The sequence below is a fragment of the Garra rufa genome, chromosome 2 (assembly GCF_049309525.1).
Source record: "Garra rufa chromosome 2, GarRuf1.0, whole genome shotgun sequence".
NCBI lineage: Eukaryota > Metazoa > Chordata > Actinopteri > Cypriniformes > Cyprinidae > Garra > Garra rufa.
In genome coordinates, this window is record NC_133362.1 from 43,087,537 (window position 1) to 43,110,377 (window position 22,841).

Genomic DNA, 22,841 nt, shown 5'->3' on the forward strand with positions numbered 1-22,841 from the left:
GAAGAACGTTCTTTCGCCACAAAGAACCTTTTGTGAAACAGAAAGGTTCTTCAGATGTTAAAGGTTCGTTATGGAACCATTTAGACAAAAACGCTGGCAGGTCACATGACAATAGCAGAATGAATGTATGTAGTATGTCTGGATTACATTTATACTACACATATTTTTACTATATAGAACATACTTTTTACTACGTTTACTTTTTTTAACGGCTATGAAGTAATTAAATTTCAAAAGACATGCCTGCTCAGAGAGTATGTGACCTCAGACACAACCATAGTGTTTAGTATTATTATTACTTGCTTCTATAGTCAAAGACAATTTTATATAGCATTTAACTTGTACATCCAAAAAGTCTTTGAAGCTGAGTTTCTCATGATTCATCATGTTCAGAAACAGGAAATATGTCAAGTGGTCAAGGCTGCACATGTGGTTATTAGGACAAATCCACTTATTATGTGATGATGTCAGATGACATGAAGGATATCTGTGATATTGCCTTAGCACTTAATAAAAATAATCTATAATTTGAAACAAGCTTCATTACTAGAATACGTCTATTGTGCCTTCAAATACATTATAGAAGGCACCTCACTAGGTTTTGGAACACATCCTTTCTGTTCAGCAAAAGCAGAAAAATGCACAATGTAACATAAATTAAAGTTACATCTTTTCATCATAAGATCAAAGCAAAAACATGTGGCCAGGAGTAAAAATATACTGGTTGTGACATGGCACGAATTTTATGCGTATGATAGTCAAGTCTGTTTATGATGGTGGCCAACAGGTACTTTCAATTTACTGGCATGTCACTAAGATTTTACAGTAGTCTATCATCTGTATGACTAATTATACACATCCAGTTCCAGAGGGATGGATTTTATAAATCTAATGTTTTTTTCCTACAGTGCTGTAGAATCTGAATGTTTAACAAATTCAGTGGTTTGCCACAGAAATTCATGGATACACAGCAGACCAAGACAGTATGTTCTAAAATTCAGTTTAGTAAGTAAATTACCCTGAACTAAAAGCTTGTTTCACAATTAGGGCTGGAACTAGGACTCTTAAACAATTAGGGCTCACCTGTCACAATATTCATGTTTTTGCTCTGAAATTAGTATTTTATTCCATTTATCAGAGAAACGTTTCAACCAAACAATGTAGGTTCTAAAAATAATCAATGAAGGTTTTTAGCAATAAAACAAGAAAAGGAATAATTTATATACATATAAAACGTATTTAAACATAAATATACCAATTTTCTCTGTTAACATACTGTTTAATATTTAAATGCTTGAAAAATCCCACACAAAGTCTTTGATTCAAACCTCATTTTTGTCATTAAGTATATATCAGAGAGCTGATAAATCAAAGATTTGATACATACATTGCAAATAAACTGTATACTATCGTTAAAAGGTTTTGGGGTCAGAAAGATACAGACTTGTAACCCAAAGGTCGCAGGTTCAAGTTTCAGTACAGGCAGGGATTGTTGGTGGGGGGAGTGAATGTACAGCACTCTCTTCTACCCTAAATACCGAGACTGAGGCACCGAACCCCCGAACTGCTCCCTAAAGCTGATGCCGTAAGAGGTTTGGCACAACATGAAGCTTTCTCTTTCAAAGTGCGCAAATGAATTCCAATCACCACATCACGTCTGCACAGTTGACACAGGAATTGTTACTTGCACAATAGAGGCAGTGTTGCATCATCGCTAAAGTTTATAAATTGCATTTATTTTTAAATTATTTCCAGTGTTTAACCATTCAGTACTCACGCGCTCTCCTGGAGACTAGGCGCTCATGCACACTCGAAGTGCACACACTTAACGCCAGATTCACATAACTCTGTTTGCAGTGCGTATTTTTTTTTCTGCGCTCATGTTAATGGATTAAAGCATTCAAGCTGCGCACAGTTGCGGTCTGGCAGTGCGTTCCAGGAGTGGTGCATCTGCAGCAGTGCAGAGATCGTTTCCGCACCGAGTCTTTGCTGCACGTGCAGAATTAAAGTGACAACACATTGTTTGCGGTAAATATGAACAAGGATTGACACGAAAATGTCATTATTACACCGTAAATGCACAGTCTACTGTGTTTCACAGTCAACGCATATACAGTCAGGTCCATAAATATTTGGACATCGACACAATTCTAACATTTTTGGCTCTATACACCACCACAATGGATTTGAAATGAAACGAACAAGATGTGCTTTAACTGCAGACTGTCAGCTTTAATTTGAATATTTACATTTGGTCATTTAATTTGGTATTTACATCCAAATCAGGTGAACGGTGTAGGAATTACAACAGTTTGCATATGTGCCTCCCACTTGTTAAGGGACCAAAAGAAATGGGACAATTGGCTTCTCAGCTGTTCCATGGCCAGGTGTGTGTTATTCCCTCATTATCCCAATTACAATGAGCAGATAAAAGGTCCAGAGTTAATTTCAAGTGTGCTATTTGCATTTGGAATCTGTTGCTGTCAACTCTCAAGATGAGATCCAAAGAGCTGTCACTATTAGTGAAGCAAGCCATCATTAGGCTGAAAAAACAAAACAAACCCATCAGAGAGATAGCAAAAACATAAGGCGTGGCCAAAACAACCGTTTGGAACATTCTTAAAAAGAAGGAACGCACCGTGAGCTCAGCAACACCAAAAGACCTGGAAGACCACAGAAAACAACTGTGGTGGATGACCGAAGAATTATTTCCCTGGTGAAGAAAACACCTAAGCATACCACCTCATCAGTGAAGCATGGTGGTGGTAGTGTCATGGCGTGGGCATGTATGGCTGCCAATGGAACTGGTTCTCTTGCATTTATTGATGATGTGACTGCTGACAAAAGCAGCAGGATGAATTCTGAAGTGTTTCGGGCAATATTATCTGCTCATATTCAGCCAAATGCTTCAGAACTCATTGGACGGCGCTTCACAGTGCAGATGGACAATGACCCAAATCATACTGCAAAAGCAACCAAAGAGTTTTTTAAGGGAAAGATGTGGAATGTTATGCAATGGCCAAGTCAATCACCTGACCTGAATCTGATTGAGCATGCATTTCACTTGCTGAAGACAAAACTTAAGGGAAAATGCCCCAAGAACAAGCAGGAACTGAAGACAGTTGCAGTAGAGGCCTGGCAGAGCATCACCAGGGATGAAACCCAGCGCCTGGTGATGTCTGTGCATTCCAGGCTGTTATTGACTGCGAAGAATTTGCAACCAAGTATTAAAAAAGTGAAAGTTTGGTTTATGATTATTATTCTGTCCCATTACTTTTGGTCCCTTAACAAGTGGGAGGCACATATGCAAACTGTTGTAATTCCTACACCGTTCACCTGATTTGGATGTAAATACCCACAAATTAAAGCTGACAGTCTGCAGTTAAAGCACATCTTGTTCGTTTAATTTCAAATCAATTGCGGTGGTGTATAGAGCCAAAAATGTTTGAATTGTGTCGATGTCCCAATATTTATGGACCTGACTGTAGGTTTCTGGCTAGGTTTAAAGGAAAAGAGCATTTTTAGATAAGCAAGGCAATATTATATGGCACTTGTGGAGGTAGGAAAACAAAGTTCTTTATTAACAACAGGATTGCTTGTAATAAAGATTTAAATGCAAAAGAAAAGGCAGCAGAACTGACTGTTTCTGTCAGTGGTCATTTTTATTTTAGAATGTTTGTGATAACATAAGCAGTTTAGATGTTTTGCCACTTGCTTGAGCAACTTAATATATAAATCTAGAAGTAAATGCAAAAGTAAAAAGCATTGAATAATTTGTTGCTTAGTTCTATTGTGTTTAAACTTGTCTATGAAAAAGATTATTGTACTGTATTACTGTACTGTGTAAAAAATGAATCACAATGCTGACAAAGCATTTTTAATAACAATGTTTAGAAATCAAAATAATGGATAAATGTGTCTGTGGAAATCAGGCTTGTACTGTGTGTAAGCTATTGTGCAATAATTGCACAATTCTAAAAAAAAAAACATGCACTGCATGATCAAACATTTAGGTGAGATAAATATATATTCTTGAAACAATGTCTAAAAAATGCTCTGCTCCACCCCTCAAATTAAAAAAAAACTGATTAAATGCCTAAAAATCCTGATTGGAGTTTCACAATAAATAATTCTACATGATAAAAAGAAGGCTTTAAAAAGATTGGATACAGCTTTCTGTGATCCGCAATCGGTGATCAGCCTCAAAAAATCTGATTGGAGGACTCCTAGTCACGTCCTTTCCTTTTCAACATTTCAACATCAGATAAAACCAGCCATTGGTGAACTTAAGAGAATATCTTTCAAAAAGTTGAAAAAAAATCTTACCAACCCCAAACTTTTGAATGGTAATGTTTTATCCAGGCACAAATGGAAATATTTGAAATCTAAATTGTGTTATAACATTACATCATTTTACAGTAATTTCATAATCTGAAAGTAAATTCAATAGTTACACATACACAAATATTCCCAACATTAAAATCTGGAAAGATGCAAAGCATGTGGAGCAGAATAGCTCTTGTTTACTCTAATATGTTGTTTTGACTATTTTCATTTGGTCTTGATTTAGTAACAAAAGCATGAGTCATTCTCGCGGCGTGTGTTGAGGTCATGCCGGATTGTATTACCATCACTCTTGCCACAGAGCTGAAGACGTGTGGCTGAACCTAATCAATTCTGGAGACGCAGTAATAGCGAGAGACAGTCAGGGCAAGAGGTTGACAATTATGCAAACACTGTGGACTGCGATGCAAATGTCCTCACAAATTATCTTTAAGATTATTTTTGACATTTATGCAGGGTCCCATTCAATTATGTTTCTTGGTGGCTATTCAGAAGCATATCATGCTTTGGTTTGGCAGATTAAAAATGGACCGTGAGCATGTTTTGTGGAATTGTATACAGGTATAACTTGGAGTCAGCCTTAGGTTGCAATTTAGATTTAAATTACAGACGTACCTTCTCTGAATCCACCGCTGTTATGACCCACACGCAGTGTGCGTTATTCTCATACTGGACAGGATAATTTGGAGATGTTATGATGCCTTTGGGGCCTCGCAGATTAGAGCCACAGGTCCTAGCTGTTGAGAGGGGAAACAGCACAAAGAAAGTGAAAACAAATTCAACAATTGCAACTTATTGCTGTTGCTATTGAAAGGAATGCAACACACTATGAGTTAAATAACCTTAGGTTTCGAAGACATATAATCACCAATGTAAGAATTTAATGCAGTGCAACCAGGTTGACATCACATCTTTGTCAGCTGCCTAGCGAAACATTTAGGCAACTCAAAGACATTTGTCCTTCATAAAAGGCAATCACTGCAATGAACTGCAATAAAAACAAACAAACAAATGAATGATGATGATGATGATGATGGTGGATGAACAAAGAGAATGATGGTTATAAATGTAATTCTTTTAGTACTGAAAATACTGATAAAATAGTGCATTCTAATTACAAATTGCCTATTTTACTCAATACATGTGTGCTATTAGGAGTAATGTGTTTTTAGCATAGAGACATGCTAATGTTAAACTCTTTCTAAACTTACAATTGTTTGAGTTAGCATTTCAATAAAATGATTACAGTGCATTATTTTTATCACTGTGTTTTTGCAATTAATAGATTATAAATCAGCATGTATAACTGATATTTCTCTTCCTTAACCTTGCGTGTGTTACTGGATTTCCTTCTCCATAAGCATAAATGCAAGGCTGTAAATTTAGGCAAAAAGTAAGTATTTTAGAAGGCATCGTTTAATGCTGTATACCTTTTGGAACAGTCTTAGAGTCGACAGTGCACCTATGATGCCTAAAATGCTTCATTCGCACACAGCTCACTAGGTTTTCGAATAGATATTTCCATCCCGCCCCACACTAAAAACACTTCCTTTGAACACATCCAGCCCTCACAACATGAGCTAATCTATTTAAGGTCATGCCTCAGAATAACTTGACTCAATCATTGACAAAGTCAGGGTATTTTTTCCAACCCTATACTGTGCCAGGGTATTAACTGCTTCTCCCTTGTGTTTAGTCAGGGATTTTCTTTGACAGCTTAAAAGAGCAGCCCCGCTCCATTGCTGTGGCTTCATTGGCTTCTTCACAGGCTACTAAGGAAGATTTGGATAGGTAGAGATGTGAAGAGATTATGTAGCATATATTCTCAAACAGGGCTTCTTCACTGCAATAACTACAATGCGAAAAGGAGTTCAAAATGTTGTCCCACCAAACACATCAGTAGACAGGTATCTTCTCTGAAACATCACCCACCAAACTAGTATTTCCTGAAGGAAAAAGCACTGCTTGCAAGTCAGCAGATAAACAGTATTAAAGGTGTAGGCAAGTTTAGCCATTGCTTCTGTGTACTGTAAATTGCTGCAGTTGACTTTGTCTCATTATCACTTGGCTGTGCATGAGAATCATATTGTATGACATCAGTGGTTAAATGCATGCAAGAAAGACAAAACTAACTGGATTTTTTAATGCAAATAGACTTAAGAAAGAGGACTGGTCAGAACTCAGTATGCAAATTTTCCAATGTCAGTCACATTTTGAATGTCACACCTTCTATTTATTAGCAGTGGATCTTAAATCAACAATAACAGATGAACTATGACTGTGTCTTTACCTGTTTTGGATTGATCCATTATCTATCCAACATCTATCAATCTACAGTAGCTCTTATCTATATACAGTAGATGCTGTTTCTTTGCCATTTCAAAAACACCATCTGCAGTGGCATTTGCAGTATCTGGCATTAATGAAGAATGCAATATAAAAGAAAAAAAAAAAAAAAAAAACATGTGTGAGAGCCTAAAGATAAGCTTCACAACTTAGGACAAAAGACTGAATGAGCCAATTTTTTTGTACAACATCCAAGAACCCACTCGCACCATGTGAGCTTTATATAATTAATAAATGTGATGACCCACACAAAGTGTGCATTATACTGGTACTGGATATGGTTATTCCAATTTGGAGTTGCTGTTTGGATGTTAGAACAGCAATTGCAAGACACAATATATTAAACACTCAAATGTTAATCATTCACATGTACAACAACAGAAAACAACAAGAAGTTAATTTAGTAGCAATTTTGTAAATCTTGTAAAAAATCTAATATAATTGCACCTAAGCATGAAATTATCTCCCAAACAGAATGTGAATGGAGTCTCTGTGTTCATCTGCAGAGGTTTAATAGTCAGGGGTTTGGAACCTTAACTTGAATGTTTGAGGAATATCAATACTGTGCTGCTGTGCAAACACTGACAAAAATATAGCAGTTTCCTTAGAGGTTTTCTTTTTATTTTGCCAAGCATACTGTATGTTTGATATCAACATAAATGAAGTCATGCTCAGCTTTGAATGGGAACCTATTAAATAACGACTCTGGTTAAAGATGATCTTTAAAAACATGAATAGCTGTAATATGTCTGACATGTACAATGACCACTTTCATGTTCTGTATACCTGCAAATTGATGTTATAAGTGCAACTTAATTATAAAAGTAGCAGTTAATGCTGCAATTAGTAGTCTGATTGAGTTCGTTCTTATTCACAGGTACTCCATAATTAACTCAAAACATCTCCTGAGATTCTCTTTAAGACCACCACTGAAAAGAGAAAAAAAGCAAAACAGGGAATTACTAAATCACAAGGCTAAAAGGTCTTTAACTTCCTGTTTTATACCCTCACTCCCTTAACATATCACAGAAAGAAGGCAAGGAAGGCATTTAAGGCTTGTCTTTAAAAAGGTTACTTGGCACTGCTGAAACAAAAAGTGTCTGGATCAATCAGTGATCGGCGAGAATTGTGCAAAGAAATTGTCAAACATGGTTACTCCTCCGTCTGCCACTCTGACACACTGCCTTATTTCATTTTGATTAATGTCATTTGGAGGCCTGTGTCCTCTATGCCTTTCAAAACAGCCCCACTCCAGGTCTCATCTTAAGGGTGTATCTAGCCGCATGGCCGTGTACATCTAGCTGCAAGAAATAAGGTTTCTGAGAAAAAAAAAAAAACTGCATTATTTGTTTTACTATGATGGCTTAAGTGCATTAACCTTGTTGCATTTCTCAGATCTTATGGTGTGTTTAAGTTATGTCAGAGCTACCATATATGAGACTCCAAGTATTAAAACCTCTACACATAGGCCTATTACACACATCTGATGCTCCCTTATGCACTATATAGGCTCTTGATGTAGAGGAACATGTTTATCTATATCAGTGGTTCTCAAAGTGGGGGGCGCACGAGTATTGCAGGGGGGGCGCAGGCCATCAGCAGAAAAATAAGTATAAAAACGTAAACAGCCAAAGGATGTCACTTAGAATGGGAGATGGATCGGTGTGTGAAAGAGAAGATAAAACCACAGATGAATTCGCACAGACCCAGGCAGGTGATGGTCATTCAAAAGTTCAATGCAGAAATTTTGACGAGGTATAATTGCTCTCGGCTTCAAAGTTAAAATGATTTGCAACTGTGGCTTTGTCGCGTCCAGCAGAAATGTCACTGACACTGCACTCCGCTGAACTGCAACATTCTGGCGCCTCAGTCTCGGTATACTGTACAACAGCATACATTCACAAATGGCTTTTTAAAAATCCTGTTTGTGTCCTCCCACTTTCAAATGGTTTTGTAAAATTAATGTCTTGTATTGTAGAATGCATGCACAGCGGCGCTGATTCACGCGATCGTTAAAATGAAAACAAAAGTAAAACACGCACACGCATTCAAAAGCAATTTTAATACCCCACGTTTAGAGATCGACTCCCCAATGCGCGCAAATTAGGCTACATAAAATATCTAGGCTGTTATTAGTATTGGGCTATAATCAGTTGTGTAGTTTTCTATAGCTCTGTATCATGATGGGAAAATTCGGTCTCTATTTGCACTTTGAATATTGAAACAGTAGCCTACTTTGATTATGGCTGCATTTATTGCCTACACGACTAAGAAAAAACTGTGTCGTTTATTTTTTGTTATTTATACTGGCTGCCTGTAATTTAAACGGCTGTACTTACAATAGAGAAAATTAACATCTTGTTCGTGTACTCATATTTTCATTCATTCCTGTCCCTTGTTTAAGGCGTAAAATAAATATATAAAAAAGGCTCTCAGAATTAGCCCATTTGCTTGAAAAACATCTGCAATCAGAATCAGCCATGAAGAATCAAGATCGGCACATTACTAAAAATAAATTGGGTGCTCCTATTATTTTTTTTTTGGTGCTCCTAACTTTTTGAAGTTGGGAGTACCAGTGCTACCAAGTAAAAAAAGTTAATTTCAAGCCCTGCTATGCCTTAGGACAGCATGAAACCCACAATAAATAAATAAATAAATAACATAGAGAATTATAATAATAACAGTTATTCTCCCTGTGCTATTTTTTAATGTTTCAAATGTTGCATGTGTTTTTGTCCTGTAGCTTTTTTTTTTTTTTTTAACTAAGCATAAATTTTTCATTATGTTTAGTAAAATCATTTATTAGTCTTAGGTGGGATAGGTATTTTCGGGAGGGGGGCGCCAGATTTTGTAAAGGTTTAAAGGGGGGCGCGAGCAAAAAAGTTTGAGAACCACTGATCTATATTAAAGTAGCAGTTGATGTATTTTTGTTTTCTGGCACTAACAACATAGACATAACAACAATAGATCCATTTTAATGTTATGAATGTTGCTATAGAAATGAATTATGTCATAGTCTGAGGATGTGAACAGTGCTGGGGTTTATTCATGAAACAAATTGTGTAGCAATTTTTGTATAAAAAGTTTTTTTAAAGGTGCCATAGAATGGAAAACTGCGTTTAGCTTGGCATAGTTGAATAATAACAGTTCAGTACATGGACATGACATACTGTGAGTCTCAAACACCACCATTTCCTCCTTCTTATATAAATCTGGTGTTTGCAAAAGACCACCGAAAAATAGGTCAATTCCAACATAACACCGACTATTACACAATAGTCCCGATCGTTAATAGTTATGCCCCCAACATTTGCATAGCCCAATCATCAGTAACGTCAGTACATCAGTAAAATCACTGAAGGGACATGGTTAGCTTAATGCTAGCGGTAGCCTGTACATAAGATTTTACTTACCACATAAATGGAGAGATGAGTGCACTGATGATGGCCAATGATTTACAGATCCTGAGCATCACTAAAGCATCAAAACTTGTGTGGTAAGTCCTTCTTGTTATACTGCTTCGCTGGAGTATAACATTACACAGATCACATGCGATCACAGTAGTGAGAGAAAAAAATGTTGCGGATTCAAAACGGTAGATTCAACAAACCGCATATTAAAAGCGGCTAGAGTTAAATAAATGAAGCGGCCGTAATTAAATATATATTTCCTCCATGTGTTTCCTTACAGCTGTGTGAACAAGCCGCTCTGTAAGACAGCCAATCAGAGCAGAGCTCCTCATTATTATGCAGGAACCTTCCAAATAAGGCAATAACAGAGCATTTCATTCTAGGGACAAATCCTAGGGTTGTAAATGGACCTGTAAAACCGTTTCTGCAGATTTTTTGCCCTTTCCTATGCCATATACCTTCTATGTAGATATCAGAGAACAATTTAAAATATTGTTTCAATGCATTCTATGGCACCTTTAATGTAAATTATTATAGTGCAATATAAAGTACAAAGTTATGAGACAAATTTGATTTATTATAATCTTGGAATAGAATGAATACAAATATGTTGATAGCATCAGGGTCATGGTGGTATAATGAGAGGTAATGTTTGCAAAAGCTAGAAAACTTTAATTAAACCTGGATTTTGTTTTTCTTTTTAGTGAATGACAGTGCCTAATAAAAGTAAACATCACTCCTAATCTGCTTACTATGTTACTAATCTGCATGATGAAATGAATAGATGTGGATAAAAACTGCAAACTAAGAACAAAGGTGAAGTCATTAGCAAAAGTAAAACAAACAGTTTTACTAAATAAACCTACACTCTTAAAAATAAAGGTGCTTTAAAAGGTTCTTGACAGCGATGCCATAGAAGAACCATTTCTGGTTCCACAAAGAACCATTCAGTCAAAGGTTCTTTAAAGAATCATCTCTTTCTTACCATTTTATAATCTGAAGAACCTTCTTTCACCACAAATAACCTTTTGTGAAATAGTTCTTCAGATGTTAAAGGTTCTTTATGGAACCATTTAGACAAAAGGGGTTCTTCTATGGCATTGTGAAGCACCTTTATTTTTATGAGTGTAGTCTGGACAGCTCAACAGAACGTTTCAGTTACCATCCAATATCTGCTTCTGGATGCTAACTAGTGTTGCAGTGTGATTTTTACACAATACCTCTGTCCTAAAACCTAATATGATGTCCCGCTCTTTACAAGCTTCAAACTGATGCTTTCTGAAATAGAATCCCATAGGTGCGAATTACATACTATACACTTGTATACAATGCACTATGTACTAAGCTGTATGTACAAATTTGTGTTCCTTATTATCCTGTCTACCTTTTAAAACCGCCTTTTTGCCCATTTTGATTTAAATACTGTCATGTAAATGCTGATTTAATTAGCCTACTGTCATAATTCAAACCAGACATGTTTTTGATACAGTCACATGTGCTAGTGTTGTCTTTGTTAAATCTGTGTAGCACAACCATTCCTGCGAATTGTGTGGCCTTACTCCCCACTGCCATGTGGTACACATCTCACTTAACAGGATCTGACAACGTCCCTACAGAAAGTGTCTGAGCAGGGGAAAAGAGAGCCATATTTGCACTTACTCCGACAGATAGGCCTGTGGTCACTCCAGGCTGCCAGGGTCTCAGTCACTCTCTGGCAAGTGATGCTCTTTGATCCTTGCAGTACGTAGCTGTCGTCGCAGGAAAACTGGATGCTGGCTCCGACCCTGCCGAAGTTAAAATGACTGTCAGCGATCGACCAGCTTCATGAGTCACATCATCAACCCCAGAACCTCTATGTCTCTGACACATCCTTCTTTTGTTAGATGAAAACAGTTTCTGTCAAATGTCTATAAACTGCTTGCCTCTTCTATTTTCAGAATCACCCACTTCCTATTCCATTAAATGCAGAACATGTAATGGCCTATGGTTCTTTCTCTAAGGGCATTAGAAACCCACTTAGTAACAGTGACCAAAGGTCCTGGTGGTAATGGCCTATCGGTATGGGAGTTCAGACGGACGTGTCAAACAGCAGGCCCAGACCTGATTAAAGCTGTGTCATGCAGTTAAAAAGGACAAGCGCAGCAGATAAGAGAACAAAAAGGGGACCTACTGGAAGCTGGAGCCAATTCTTTTCCCATTCTCAGGAATCCCTGGATCTGGACAAATGTCTGCAGCCATCCCACCTTGGCTTACTGCATAAAAGCAGAGCATGCCAGAGAGAGAAGACAAACAAAAAATGGTGCATGTTCAAGACAGTTTATCAGAAGGATTTCACTGTTGCCTCATTACTGAACGCTTATGAATATGAAAACACTCATATTGTCATGAATCCAGTTCATGGTTTTCTGTCCACTCGCCACCAGATGTCATCCTCACAGTATATTGACTCTTACACTACACCGACTACATTTCCCATCATCCATTGCACTGATTACACACAGCTGCAACCAAAATACACACTCTTTATAAGCCATGCACTTCCTCTATCTGGTTGCCAAGCATTATGTTGTGTTTACCTCTCTCCAGGTGATTCCACATTACGAAGCCATGCAGAGCTTCCCTATGTTTAAGTTTAAAGCTCTCCTACCGTTAGCACATTACGGAGACATTTTTAAGTTTCCTAGTTTTCCTAAGTCTTGTTTCTAGTCTAGTCATTCAAGCCTTGATTCCCTGCCTGGTTAATATCGTCTTGTCTGTTTCGCCGCCTGCCTTGGATCTCTGTGTCTCTGCGTGTTTGGATTAACTCTTCGTCTTGCTATGTCGGACTCTGTTTGCAGCATAGGTAAGACACAAAAGTAATCTATTATATAGGGGAGGGTCGATCAGCAGCGAACGTAATCCAAATCCAATTAATCCACAAATGACAAGACTAGATATAAGATTAAGACTAGATACAAGAGCATTAAATGCAGGCATAAGGAAGTTCTGAATGGCTCTGTAACATGCTACCACTTGGAGAGAGGTAAACGCAACGTTATACTCGGCAACCAGAAAGAAGAAGTGCATGGTTTATAAGGAGTATGTGACTGGTTGCAGCTGTGTGTATTCAGTGCAATGGATGATGGAAAATGTAGTCTGTGTAGTGTGAGACTCGTTATACTGTGATAATGACATCTGGTGGCTAGTGGACGGAAAACCATGGACTGGATTCGTGACACATACTGTATATGTATATTGTCTTGCTTAAAATTTCACCCGAAGATCAAATGAAACAAATTGAAAACTGTATTTTGTTTAAAGCAAATTAAACATTTTTTAAGTTCCATTATCATTCTTGCATTTAAGATGATAAACAATGAAATTAAAACCCTAAAACATGTGTTTGCTTATTTATCATTAAATTATGAATATGAAATGGGACAACTGAACTTTTACACACTGAATGACACAAGGGGTCAATGTGCATACGTTCTATACACAATGCAATGTTTATTTCTAAGAACAAACCCTGCCAAAAAACCTATTAAGAAGAAAAGCAATAGAAAGTTCCCTTTTAACACAGCCCAGAGTGTACAGTGTTCATCAGAATGCCAGTAAAGATTGCATTCACAGGTGGAATATCTATTCTTGTAGAGCTGACAGGGGATTTAGTGATGGTAAGCTCAAGGCTATTTCCCATAAAAAGCAAAGAAAGGTCAAAGCATGTCCCATGTTTCTCTCCTCCCCCCTCTCTTGTTCCTCCTAAGCCATAGTGAGTTTGTGTTCACACAGCCTCACTTTCTGACATCCCTCTGAGTTCAATTACTGGCCAAAATCACATTAGGTGAGTTCATGGATGACTTAATTTCAGGTGCAGCACTGATCGTCTTTACATGCACATCATTTTCCTTGTTCTAAATAGGCCATATGTTTGACTCAGTTTACTATATTTTTTATGAATGTATATTATATTTGTTATTATTATATATAATCTTTTTTATTATTATATGGCAGCTGTTTTATTTGAATTTCTAAACTGAAATATTGGTGTAATTGATTATGACAGGTGGTCCAGCACAGCTGCATGACATGTTAACCAGAACTAAAAGCATTCAGTATAAACATCTTATAAACATCTTATAAATTGGCAGCAGAATGTTTTTAATCAGAATGCTTTTATACAAGAACCAAGTTAACATCTTAAATTGTATGTCTGAATGTGCATTCTTTAGATTACTGAAGTACAACATTAATAAGACTTTAAACTGGTACTTAATATTAAGTGCTTCAGTAGTTTCCTCAAAGGAATGGTGTTGGTAAAGGCATTTTATAATTAAAAGGTCTGCTTGATCTTAGTCTCAGCCTCAATTAGCATGTCCACAGTTCGTTTAGCAGTCATCTGATGCATATTACACACACACACACACACACACACACACACACATGTTGGGTTTACATGTTTTATGGGGACATTCCATAGGCGTAATGGTTTTCATACTGTACAAACAGTATTTTTTATGGCCCTACACCTACCCTACACCTAAACCTAGCCCTCACAGGAGATTGTGCACACTTTTACTTCCTCAAAAAAAACTCATTGTGCATGATTTATAAGCCTGTTTCCTCATGGGGACCTAAGAAATGTCCCCACAAGGTCAAAATGTACTGATATTACTATCCTTGTGGGGACATTTGGTCCCCATAACGTGATGAATACCAGGTACACACACACACACACACACACGCTGATTGGCTGGCAGTAAAATGAAATAAATAAATAAAAAACTTTTTTGATAAAATTAGCTTTGTTTGAAACATTTCTAACAAGTAACCTAGATTATTGTATTGGGTTTTGGACAGGCAGAAAATATACTCATTATTTCTACTTATTTCAAATATTTCTGATTGATTGATTGATTGTCTGACTGACTGACTGATTGATTGATTTTCATCATTCAGCAACACATTCTGCTGCATCATTTTAAAATAGCCTGCGGCCTAAAGGACATAAAAACAAAAACTACATCTGGTCACAATTATGTTGGACAGTCTCTTCCTATCTAAATCAGTGGTTCTTAGCCAGAAAAAGCTGCACCAGACTTTATGCCCATAGTAAAAAAGTATTTCTATACGAGTCTAACTTGATATAGGTGACACAAGATTAATTAGGACCCACACAAGCCACTTTATGTAAAGTCATCAATCCTGACCGACACAAAAACACTCATGAGGCAAGGTCAATGCATTTGCAAGTGGTGTGTTTGTGTGTATGTATGAGAAGCCCAAGGTTTTCACTTGTGGAGTGAGGCTTTTTGATCACCTGTCATGTCCTTCTTTTTGATGTGGTCTTCAAATGTCATCTCCCCTGATTGTTGATATCAGTCTCTAAAGTTATTCTGTCTGATCAAAGCGGGTGTCTGTTTTTTCAGATCTTTTTCTTGGACATTTATTTTTCTCCTATAGTGCCCTGCAATCACCTCAATATGTGTCAAAGACTTTCTTATAACGCACAAGTAAACGTTTAATACATAAATGCCAAGTGTACTTCCAGACCAATCAAAGATCTAAGAGCTGCCCTTAAAGGTGCTGTAAGCCATTTCACTTACTTCTGCCAGATTTAGCTAACAAAGAGTGAAAATTACATCCATTTTCTTCATAGAGAAATGTAGTCATTTTTAAGGAATAATGCCCTTTAAGACATCATAAGCTCAACACTTTCTATGAAGCCTGTAATTGTAATACATTATAAAGTATTCTTAAGGCATTATAATAAAGGCATAATGCATTATAAAAACCTTATAATATGTTGTATCATCTCATGAGTATTCATAAGAACAGTTTTAATGTGTTATAGCTTTTAAGAGTATGATTATTTATAACACAAGGAACACATTGCATTCACTTCAGTTACCATGGATTTGTTATGATGCGTGCAGTACGAGACGAGACAATAGACAAGATTCTAACAAACACGATATTTAATATTAATCTTCAAGAGGAACAAGGCAGGAACACAAAGATCTTCACACACGTATACAACATTAAGGACTGACATTGAACTCAAGATACAAACAGACTTACAAAGGGAAACTAATGATTACATACAGGTGAAGGGAATTCGGACAAACGAGGGCTAAACCAAAGTAGAAAGATCAACGGGGGAGACAATGGGAGAAACCAAGTACCAAAACAGACATAAATGTGACATTACGCCCCCCTCCGAATAGGCGCGTCCTCGCGCCGTAGAAAAACAAAAACAAAAAAGACAAGGGGGCGGAAAAACAGAAAAACAGAGTTCATGAAGGAGGGGGCTCCGGCAGAGGATGCAACCGAAGGAGGGGGACCAGAACAAATGTCCAAGTGGCAAAAATGACAGTCCAAGGGGGCGACGACGGTGGGAGGAGCAAGGGAGGAAACAGGAGGGGGAGAAACTTAGCAGGACCCAGATTGCAGCCATGACCACGGCCCACGGTGGAGCCGGAGGTGGAGCCGACGGAGGGAGGAGCCATGGTGGAGGAAGGACCGCCGACTCCAGAGGGACGACCGACAGAGGCGGAGCAGCTGGTGAAAGAACCCGAGGCGGAGATGGAGAGCCGAAGATCCAGGGCGACACCGTGGATCCGAAGGGCCAAGGCGGAACTGGAGGCTCTGGTGGCCGAGGCGGAGGCGGAGTTCCGGAGGTCCGCGGCGGAGCCGGAGCGACAGAGGATGGAGGCTGTGCCGGAGGGAGGAGTCCGTAGGAGCCGGTGGGACGGCGTGACGAGGCACAGCCGGAGGAGCAGAGTCCTGAGGTGACGGAGGTACGACGACTGACCAGGGCGGAGCCGGAGAGACGATGGAGCCCGGTGGAGCTGGTGGACCGATGGGCGACGGTGGAGATGAGGGCGTTGAGAGCCGTGGTGGAGCCGCAGGGTCGGAGGGCCGAGGTGGAGATCTGGGCTCCGAGGCTGGAGGCGGAGCTGAGGGATCCTCCAGCCATGACACCGATGTTAACTGGCAGCCCTGCGGCGAGCCCACTGCATTGATGGTAGGCTGAGGGTGAGCAGAGGAGCTGTCAGGGGAGCTGTCAGCGGTGGCCAGGCAGACGGAGACATGAGTAGCAGAGGGGGGGGGGGGGATTTTGGACAGACAGGTTGGACATGACAGGCAGGTATTTCAATATCGAAGTCTATTAAGTCACAAGAGTTATCTTCCAAGAAGTCCGAAAAAAAAATCAATTAAATCCCCAGAGTCCTGTTTAATCTCACCCCCAGCGGTGTTGCAGTGGGCAGTGTTGCAGTGCACCCTCCATTTCCCTCACTTGCTCCACGTCACAATCCACCGTCGCAGATGTAGAAGCTGGCTCACGCACCTGATCAGCCAGAGAGGACTCTGGCTCTGCCGCTCGCGGCTCTAGTTCCTCTTCCGCGGTGCGCTCGGGTTCATACTCCGCGTGTCGGGGTGATGGTAGGCTGCTCTCTGGGACATGAGTGGGGCTGACGTCCTCCTCGATGAAGCAGACAGTCCAGGATGATCCACAAGACGCCAACACCCACTCGATGTAATCGGCGAGGCTCTCTCGAGGACCCACCCCGGACAGCTGCGATTTGGCGGCGATGTTGAGTCCAGCCTGGTAGAATGTGCACAGGCAGCTGTCCAGGTAATGTGTAAACGGCGCGAGGAACACAAAGTCTCTTGTGTGGTCCTCGAGAGAGCGGTTCCCCTGCTTCAGGAGGATGATGAGGATGGCAGGGTTATCCATAATCAAAAAACAAAAACACTGAGACAAAACGGAAAAGAAACGCAGGGGGAAAACGCCTTGACTGTTTCAGTCGGTCCTTCTGTTATGATGCATGCAGGACGAGATGAGACAATAGACAAGAGACAACATTAAGGACCGACATTGAGCTCAAGATACAAACAGACTTATAAAGGGAAACTAATGATTACATACAGGTGAAGGGAATTCGGACAAAACCAAAGGGCTAAACCAAAGTACAAAGATCAACGGGGGGAGACAATGGCAGAAACCAAGTACCAAAACAGACATAAATGTGACAGGATTATACTCCTCATAGTTATTACGTATTATAAGTCTCATATCTTGTTATCTTACTTATGTCACTTTACTTAAAGCATACAAAGACCACTTATAAGTAATAGTAATAATAATAATAATATTTTTTCTTAAAGAGCCATAAGATCAGGCATGAGATCAGATGAATGCGTAATATGATCAGTTTGATAATTTTTACAATACCCTTTAGACAGCTTTTGATAATAATTACTGCTAATTGACATGCAGTTGCAGAAGGTCATTGCACACTGAAGGTCATTGCACACTGAGTCCGAATTTTTCGCACGTTAAAAAATAAATACAACCTCATGTTATGTCAATCAGATTTGCACTGCCTCTGAAATTTCCGTCCGTCTTAAAAAAAAATTGCATCTGTTTCGTTTTTTTGCAATTTTCGCATCCATAGCAAGCATTTTGAGAGGTGTTTTGACAGTTCAGAGCCACCGTACAAGCAAAATTATATGTGTTATATACAAGCTTTATAATATGTGGCTCCAGTAACGCTAGCAAAGCATCAAAGTTTACTGACATCCTGAAGTAAACTTTGAATCACCCGGGATAATCCCACAGCTAAGGAGGTGTGCATAAAAAGTATTCTCTCATTCCTCTGTATATCTTTTTCTCTTTTTAAGAAGAGAGTAGACAACAAAATCATTCTATTTTGTATTGCTTTGCATTTTTTTTCCCCAATGGACGAATTAATACACATTGGACTTTTTAGGATTTTTTAGGATTACGAATACAAAAAAAATGCATACAAAATTTCGGACTCAGTGTGCAATGACCTTTACTTATTAATAGTATGCTAAATATATGCTAACACTGTATTTTGATAGTTTCCTAAAAGACAAACTGATTATAAGTAACTTTGCAAGTATGTGAACCTTCTACCTATAGCCTAACCTTAACCTAAGTCTACTAAATAAATGAAGTAGATTTAATATGGTGTCCATTGTGTGTTCTAAACAATCATAATCCTAAAAGTTATAACCTCAAATACTCAAGTATTAAAATGTATTATAATATTTTTTTATGATTATTAATGAGATGATATAACATATTATAACATTTTTTATAATGCATTATGCATTTATTATAATGGCTTAGAAATACCCTTATAATGTTTTATAAATAGGGGCTTCATAGAAAGTGTTACCCATTTTAAAGTTAAATTTCAGAAACACTTTAGTTTAGGGAACACTATTCATTAACCAAGATCATTAGCATATTACTAGCACATTGGCTGTTTAGTACTTATAAAGCATATATTAATGCATGACCATATTCTAGACCCCACCCAGCACTTAAAAATAACTTCTACAACAACTATCTTACTATCAATAAGCAGCAAATTAGCAGTTTACATACTAATTGCTGAAATGTCCCATTACATAGTATTGTTATCATCTGTTTCAAATAAACCAGGTACTATAGGTAAAAAAAACAAAAAAAGAACAAAAAAAAACACAGTGAACAGAGGTTAAATCATCATGTCAAAGGGGACAAGAGTGTATACAGTATACTGAAAGTCAAAAGTATGGCTACGTAAAAGTACGACTAGATGTGCAAAAATGCACTTACTTTACTTTATAAACATTACATTGCATGCATGTGTGATGAAACTGTGTGGTTTGTTTTAGTAAAATGACAATCTCTTAATTTGCTGTAAGTGAACTGAGCTGTTTGTCATGAAAACCCTGGGCAACCTCTCTCATGTTGCATGTAATGACTGATTGAGTGTCCATAAACAAGCTATTGTCATCATGCACATACTGTGTATATTTTACAGAAGCTCAATTGAAGTGCTGTACTTCACAGAGTCAGCAGCTTTTGTAATGTTAATTGCCACGGAACTTGTTCAACGAAGCGCAGAACGGGCGAAACCAACCATACAGCATAACATTGCGTAGCTTCCTCCATCCTATTAAGAATATTATCAAGGGCATCTTTATTAAACTCATAATGAAAACAAGCAAGTCCACAACAGTGAATGAGAAGAACACAGTTGTGCTGAAGAGAATGGAACAGTTTAGCTTCATTTTATTGATCCTGAGTTTATAAATTAATAATGTACAGATTATATTTTTATCAGAGTAGCTGTTGCACTTTTTCCACGTATTAGCATTCCTTCAGCCAAAAGTATTAAATTTTACTTTTGGATTTTGAAAAGTGTGGTGTGGTGCCTGACATACAGTTTATAAAATATGAACTAATGCAGTTATGTAAGAAAGAGGACAATTACTTTGTTTGGGGCTATTATACACAAATATCTCAAAGTGTAATGTTGTGATTACCAATCAGAATCAAGTATTCCAGGGAGCCGTCTAATAAAGTCTATTCTAGGGCAAGGTGGCATGACCATGACCAGAGATTGTGGTATACATGGAATACATTTATATTTAACCATTTAGAAGATGTTTTTATCCAAAGTGACTCGCAATGAGGACAAAGAAGCAATAAAAATCAACAAAACAGCAACAATGTGAGTGTTGTGACAAGTCCTGGAGTAATGCAAGCAGTAATAATTTAGCAGATGTATCACAGGTATGTGGATGATACAGCATATTTTATAATAGGCTGGATTGTGAATCATCAAAACATAATTTAAATTTCAATCAGCTGGTTTGTGTAAAAGTATCAAGCAATATTAACATAATAAAAAGTATACAATACAAATATATTATATTAAATTATAAATAAAAAATATTTAATAAACATTATTATTATTATAAACACTTTTTTTACATTTGAATTTTAAACAAAATTAAACTGTATTGTGACAAAGACTATGATAAAAAGACTCATGCAACCACGGCTCATTGAAAGCATATGCATATGCATATGTATATATCATGTACCTTACTGCACGTTTCACAGCAGTTTCAAAGTGAAATGTCCAGTGGAGTTAAAAAATGCTTTCAATATGTGACACGTTTTTATGTTGGTTAAGGTACGCATTGCAGCGGTTCAGAATTCAAATGTCCAGGGAGTGTGGCTAAAACTTTGAAGCTCTATCATATGAAAAATAAACCATAACCTAACCATAAACCTACTCTATAGTTTTAATGAAAAGAAATTTGCTGATGCAATCATGCTACTTCCTTCTATGTGAGTTTGAGCTGTTTTGTCGAACCGTACGACAGTGCTTCACGTCTCCCTTTTTTTTTCACAACATATTAAAATTCATAAAATAATAGTGTACATTGAATTGTGTGAAATTAAGCTGTCTTAATCAAAACTTTGGGCCAGTAAGTCATACTTACTGCAGAAAGAAATAAAAGTCAGTAATGTTCAGTTTAACTGGAAACTGCAGTGATTTGTATGTATATAGGTTCTTTTTTTGGAGTTTAGTAGAAATGTAGTTAGAGGCACATATTTCGAATGAGCCTGGGTAGAATTCATACCATGCGAGCTAAATTACAACTTACATACTAAAAGGCAGTGACGACTTTACGCATTTTATCTCAGTTATTTTATCTTGTCTAGACCTCATAGCCTGCAGTTAAAGAAGCATATTAGGTCTTTTCTACTTAGATGAACCAACGTGTTCTCTTGTTTTATGTTTGTTCAGAATTAAGTGGGGGACTGTATTATAAGTGTACTTACAGACTGCATTTTTGTGACTTGTATCCTTGCTCGGGAGCATTTTCACCCCTCTGGATTTCAGCTCGATGGCCTTCTTCACTGTTGGGAGAGGGTAGAGGTGAAGTGTGTGAAAGTGGAAATCACAATCCATTTATACAGTTAGCTAAGCCTGTCGAGTGCCCAAGAGTACCAACACCTCATTGAATACGAGCAATCCTCTATGAATCAGTCTTGCATGGGCCATCAAAATAAGACCGCTCTAATGGCCAAAAGTGTTTTCATAATTAGAAGCAGTATGACAGTATTAAATGATGTGCACACTATGTTATCCGAGATACAAATTTCATGCTGGTATGCCATTACTGGACACTCTATCAATACTTACATCATCTGGAGCCAATTTAGATTTCAAAGCATTTCTGAATTCAGTCCTGTAATTATGTAATGTAGGATGCCAATTATGATTCAGGAATCATGAAATAAAAACACCTTACATAATTTTCTCTCTGTACGGCATCTGCCCCGTCGGTGGGCTTTAATACAATTGCAAGGTTTTTTATTTATTTTTATTTTTTTAGAATAATAAATATGATAGACACAATAAAGCAATGTGGCAATGTAACAGTTATTTGTTTTTAGAAATTATCCCTTGTATTTCAGAAAAGTCACCCTTACCTTAAATAACAACAGAATTGGGAAAAAAAAGAAATAATGGCATGTATACTATATAGTATATTTTGTTTCAGCCATCTGTAACTGAACCCAAAAATGATCTATTACTTATCTCAAAACTGTATAAACACACATGGCCCAAAAAAAAATATATAAAATAAAAAAAAATCAGCTTTAATATAAACTAATAAACGTAACATGAGGCATATTCATTAGCCGTGCATAAATAAAAACGGGTAAGAAAAAGGTAAGATGTTTTTACAGTATTAATAAACAGAATGTCTTCTGACTCCATATCCGAAATCCGAAAAATGTTAAGCAGAGGATTCATCTGAGGATTGAATCCAAATGTATGTATGTAAATTTTATATGCATTTCAAATGCATTAATCGTAAATCCCTAATTACTGTATTTTGTGTATTATTTAACATGTAAACATCAACATTATA

The 22,841-nt window shown here is 37.6% G+C and overlaps 1 protein-coding gene across 1 annotated transcript in view; it reads right to left on the bottom strand.

Moving 5' to 3' along the window:
* csmd1a (CUB and Sushi multiple domains 1a) overlaps positions 1-22,841 on the bottom strand; it is a 406,871-nt gene that overhangs the window by 168,305 nt on the left and 215,725 nt on the right. Inside the window, 4 exon segments of the mRNA XM_073834675.1 lie at positions 4,960-5,081; positions 11,760-11,884; positions 12,271-12,352; positions 21,742-21,819. Of these exon segments, the coding sequence (XP_073690776.1) occupies positions 4,960-5,081; positions 11,760-11,884; positions 12,271-12,352; positions 21,742-21,819 (407 nt within the window).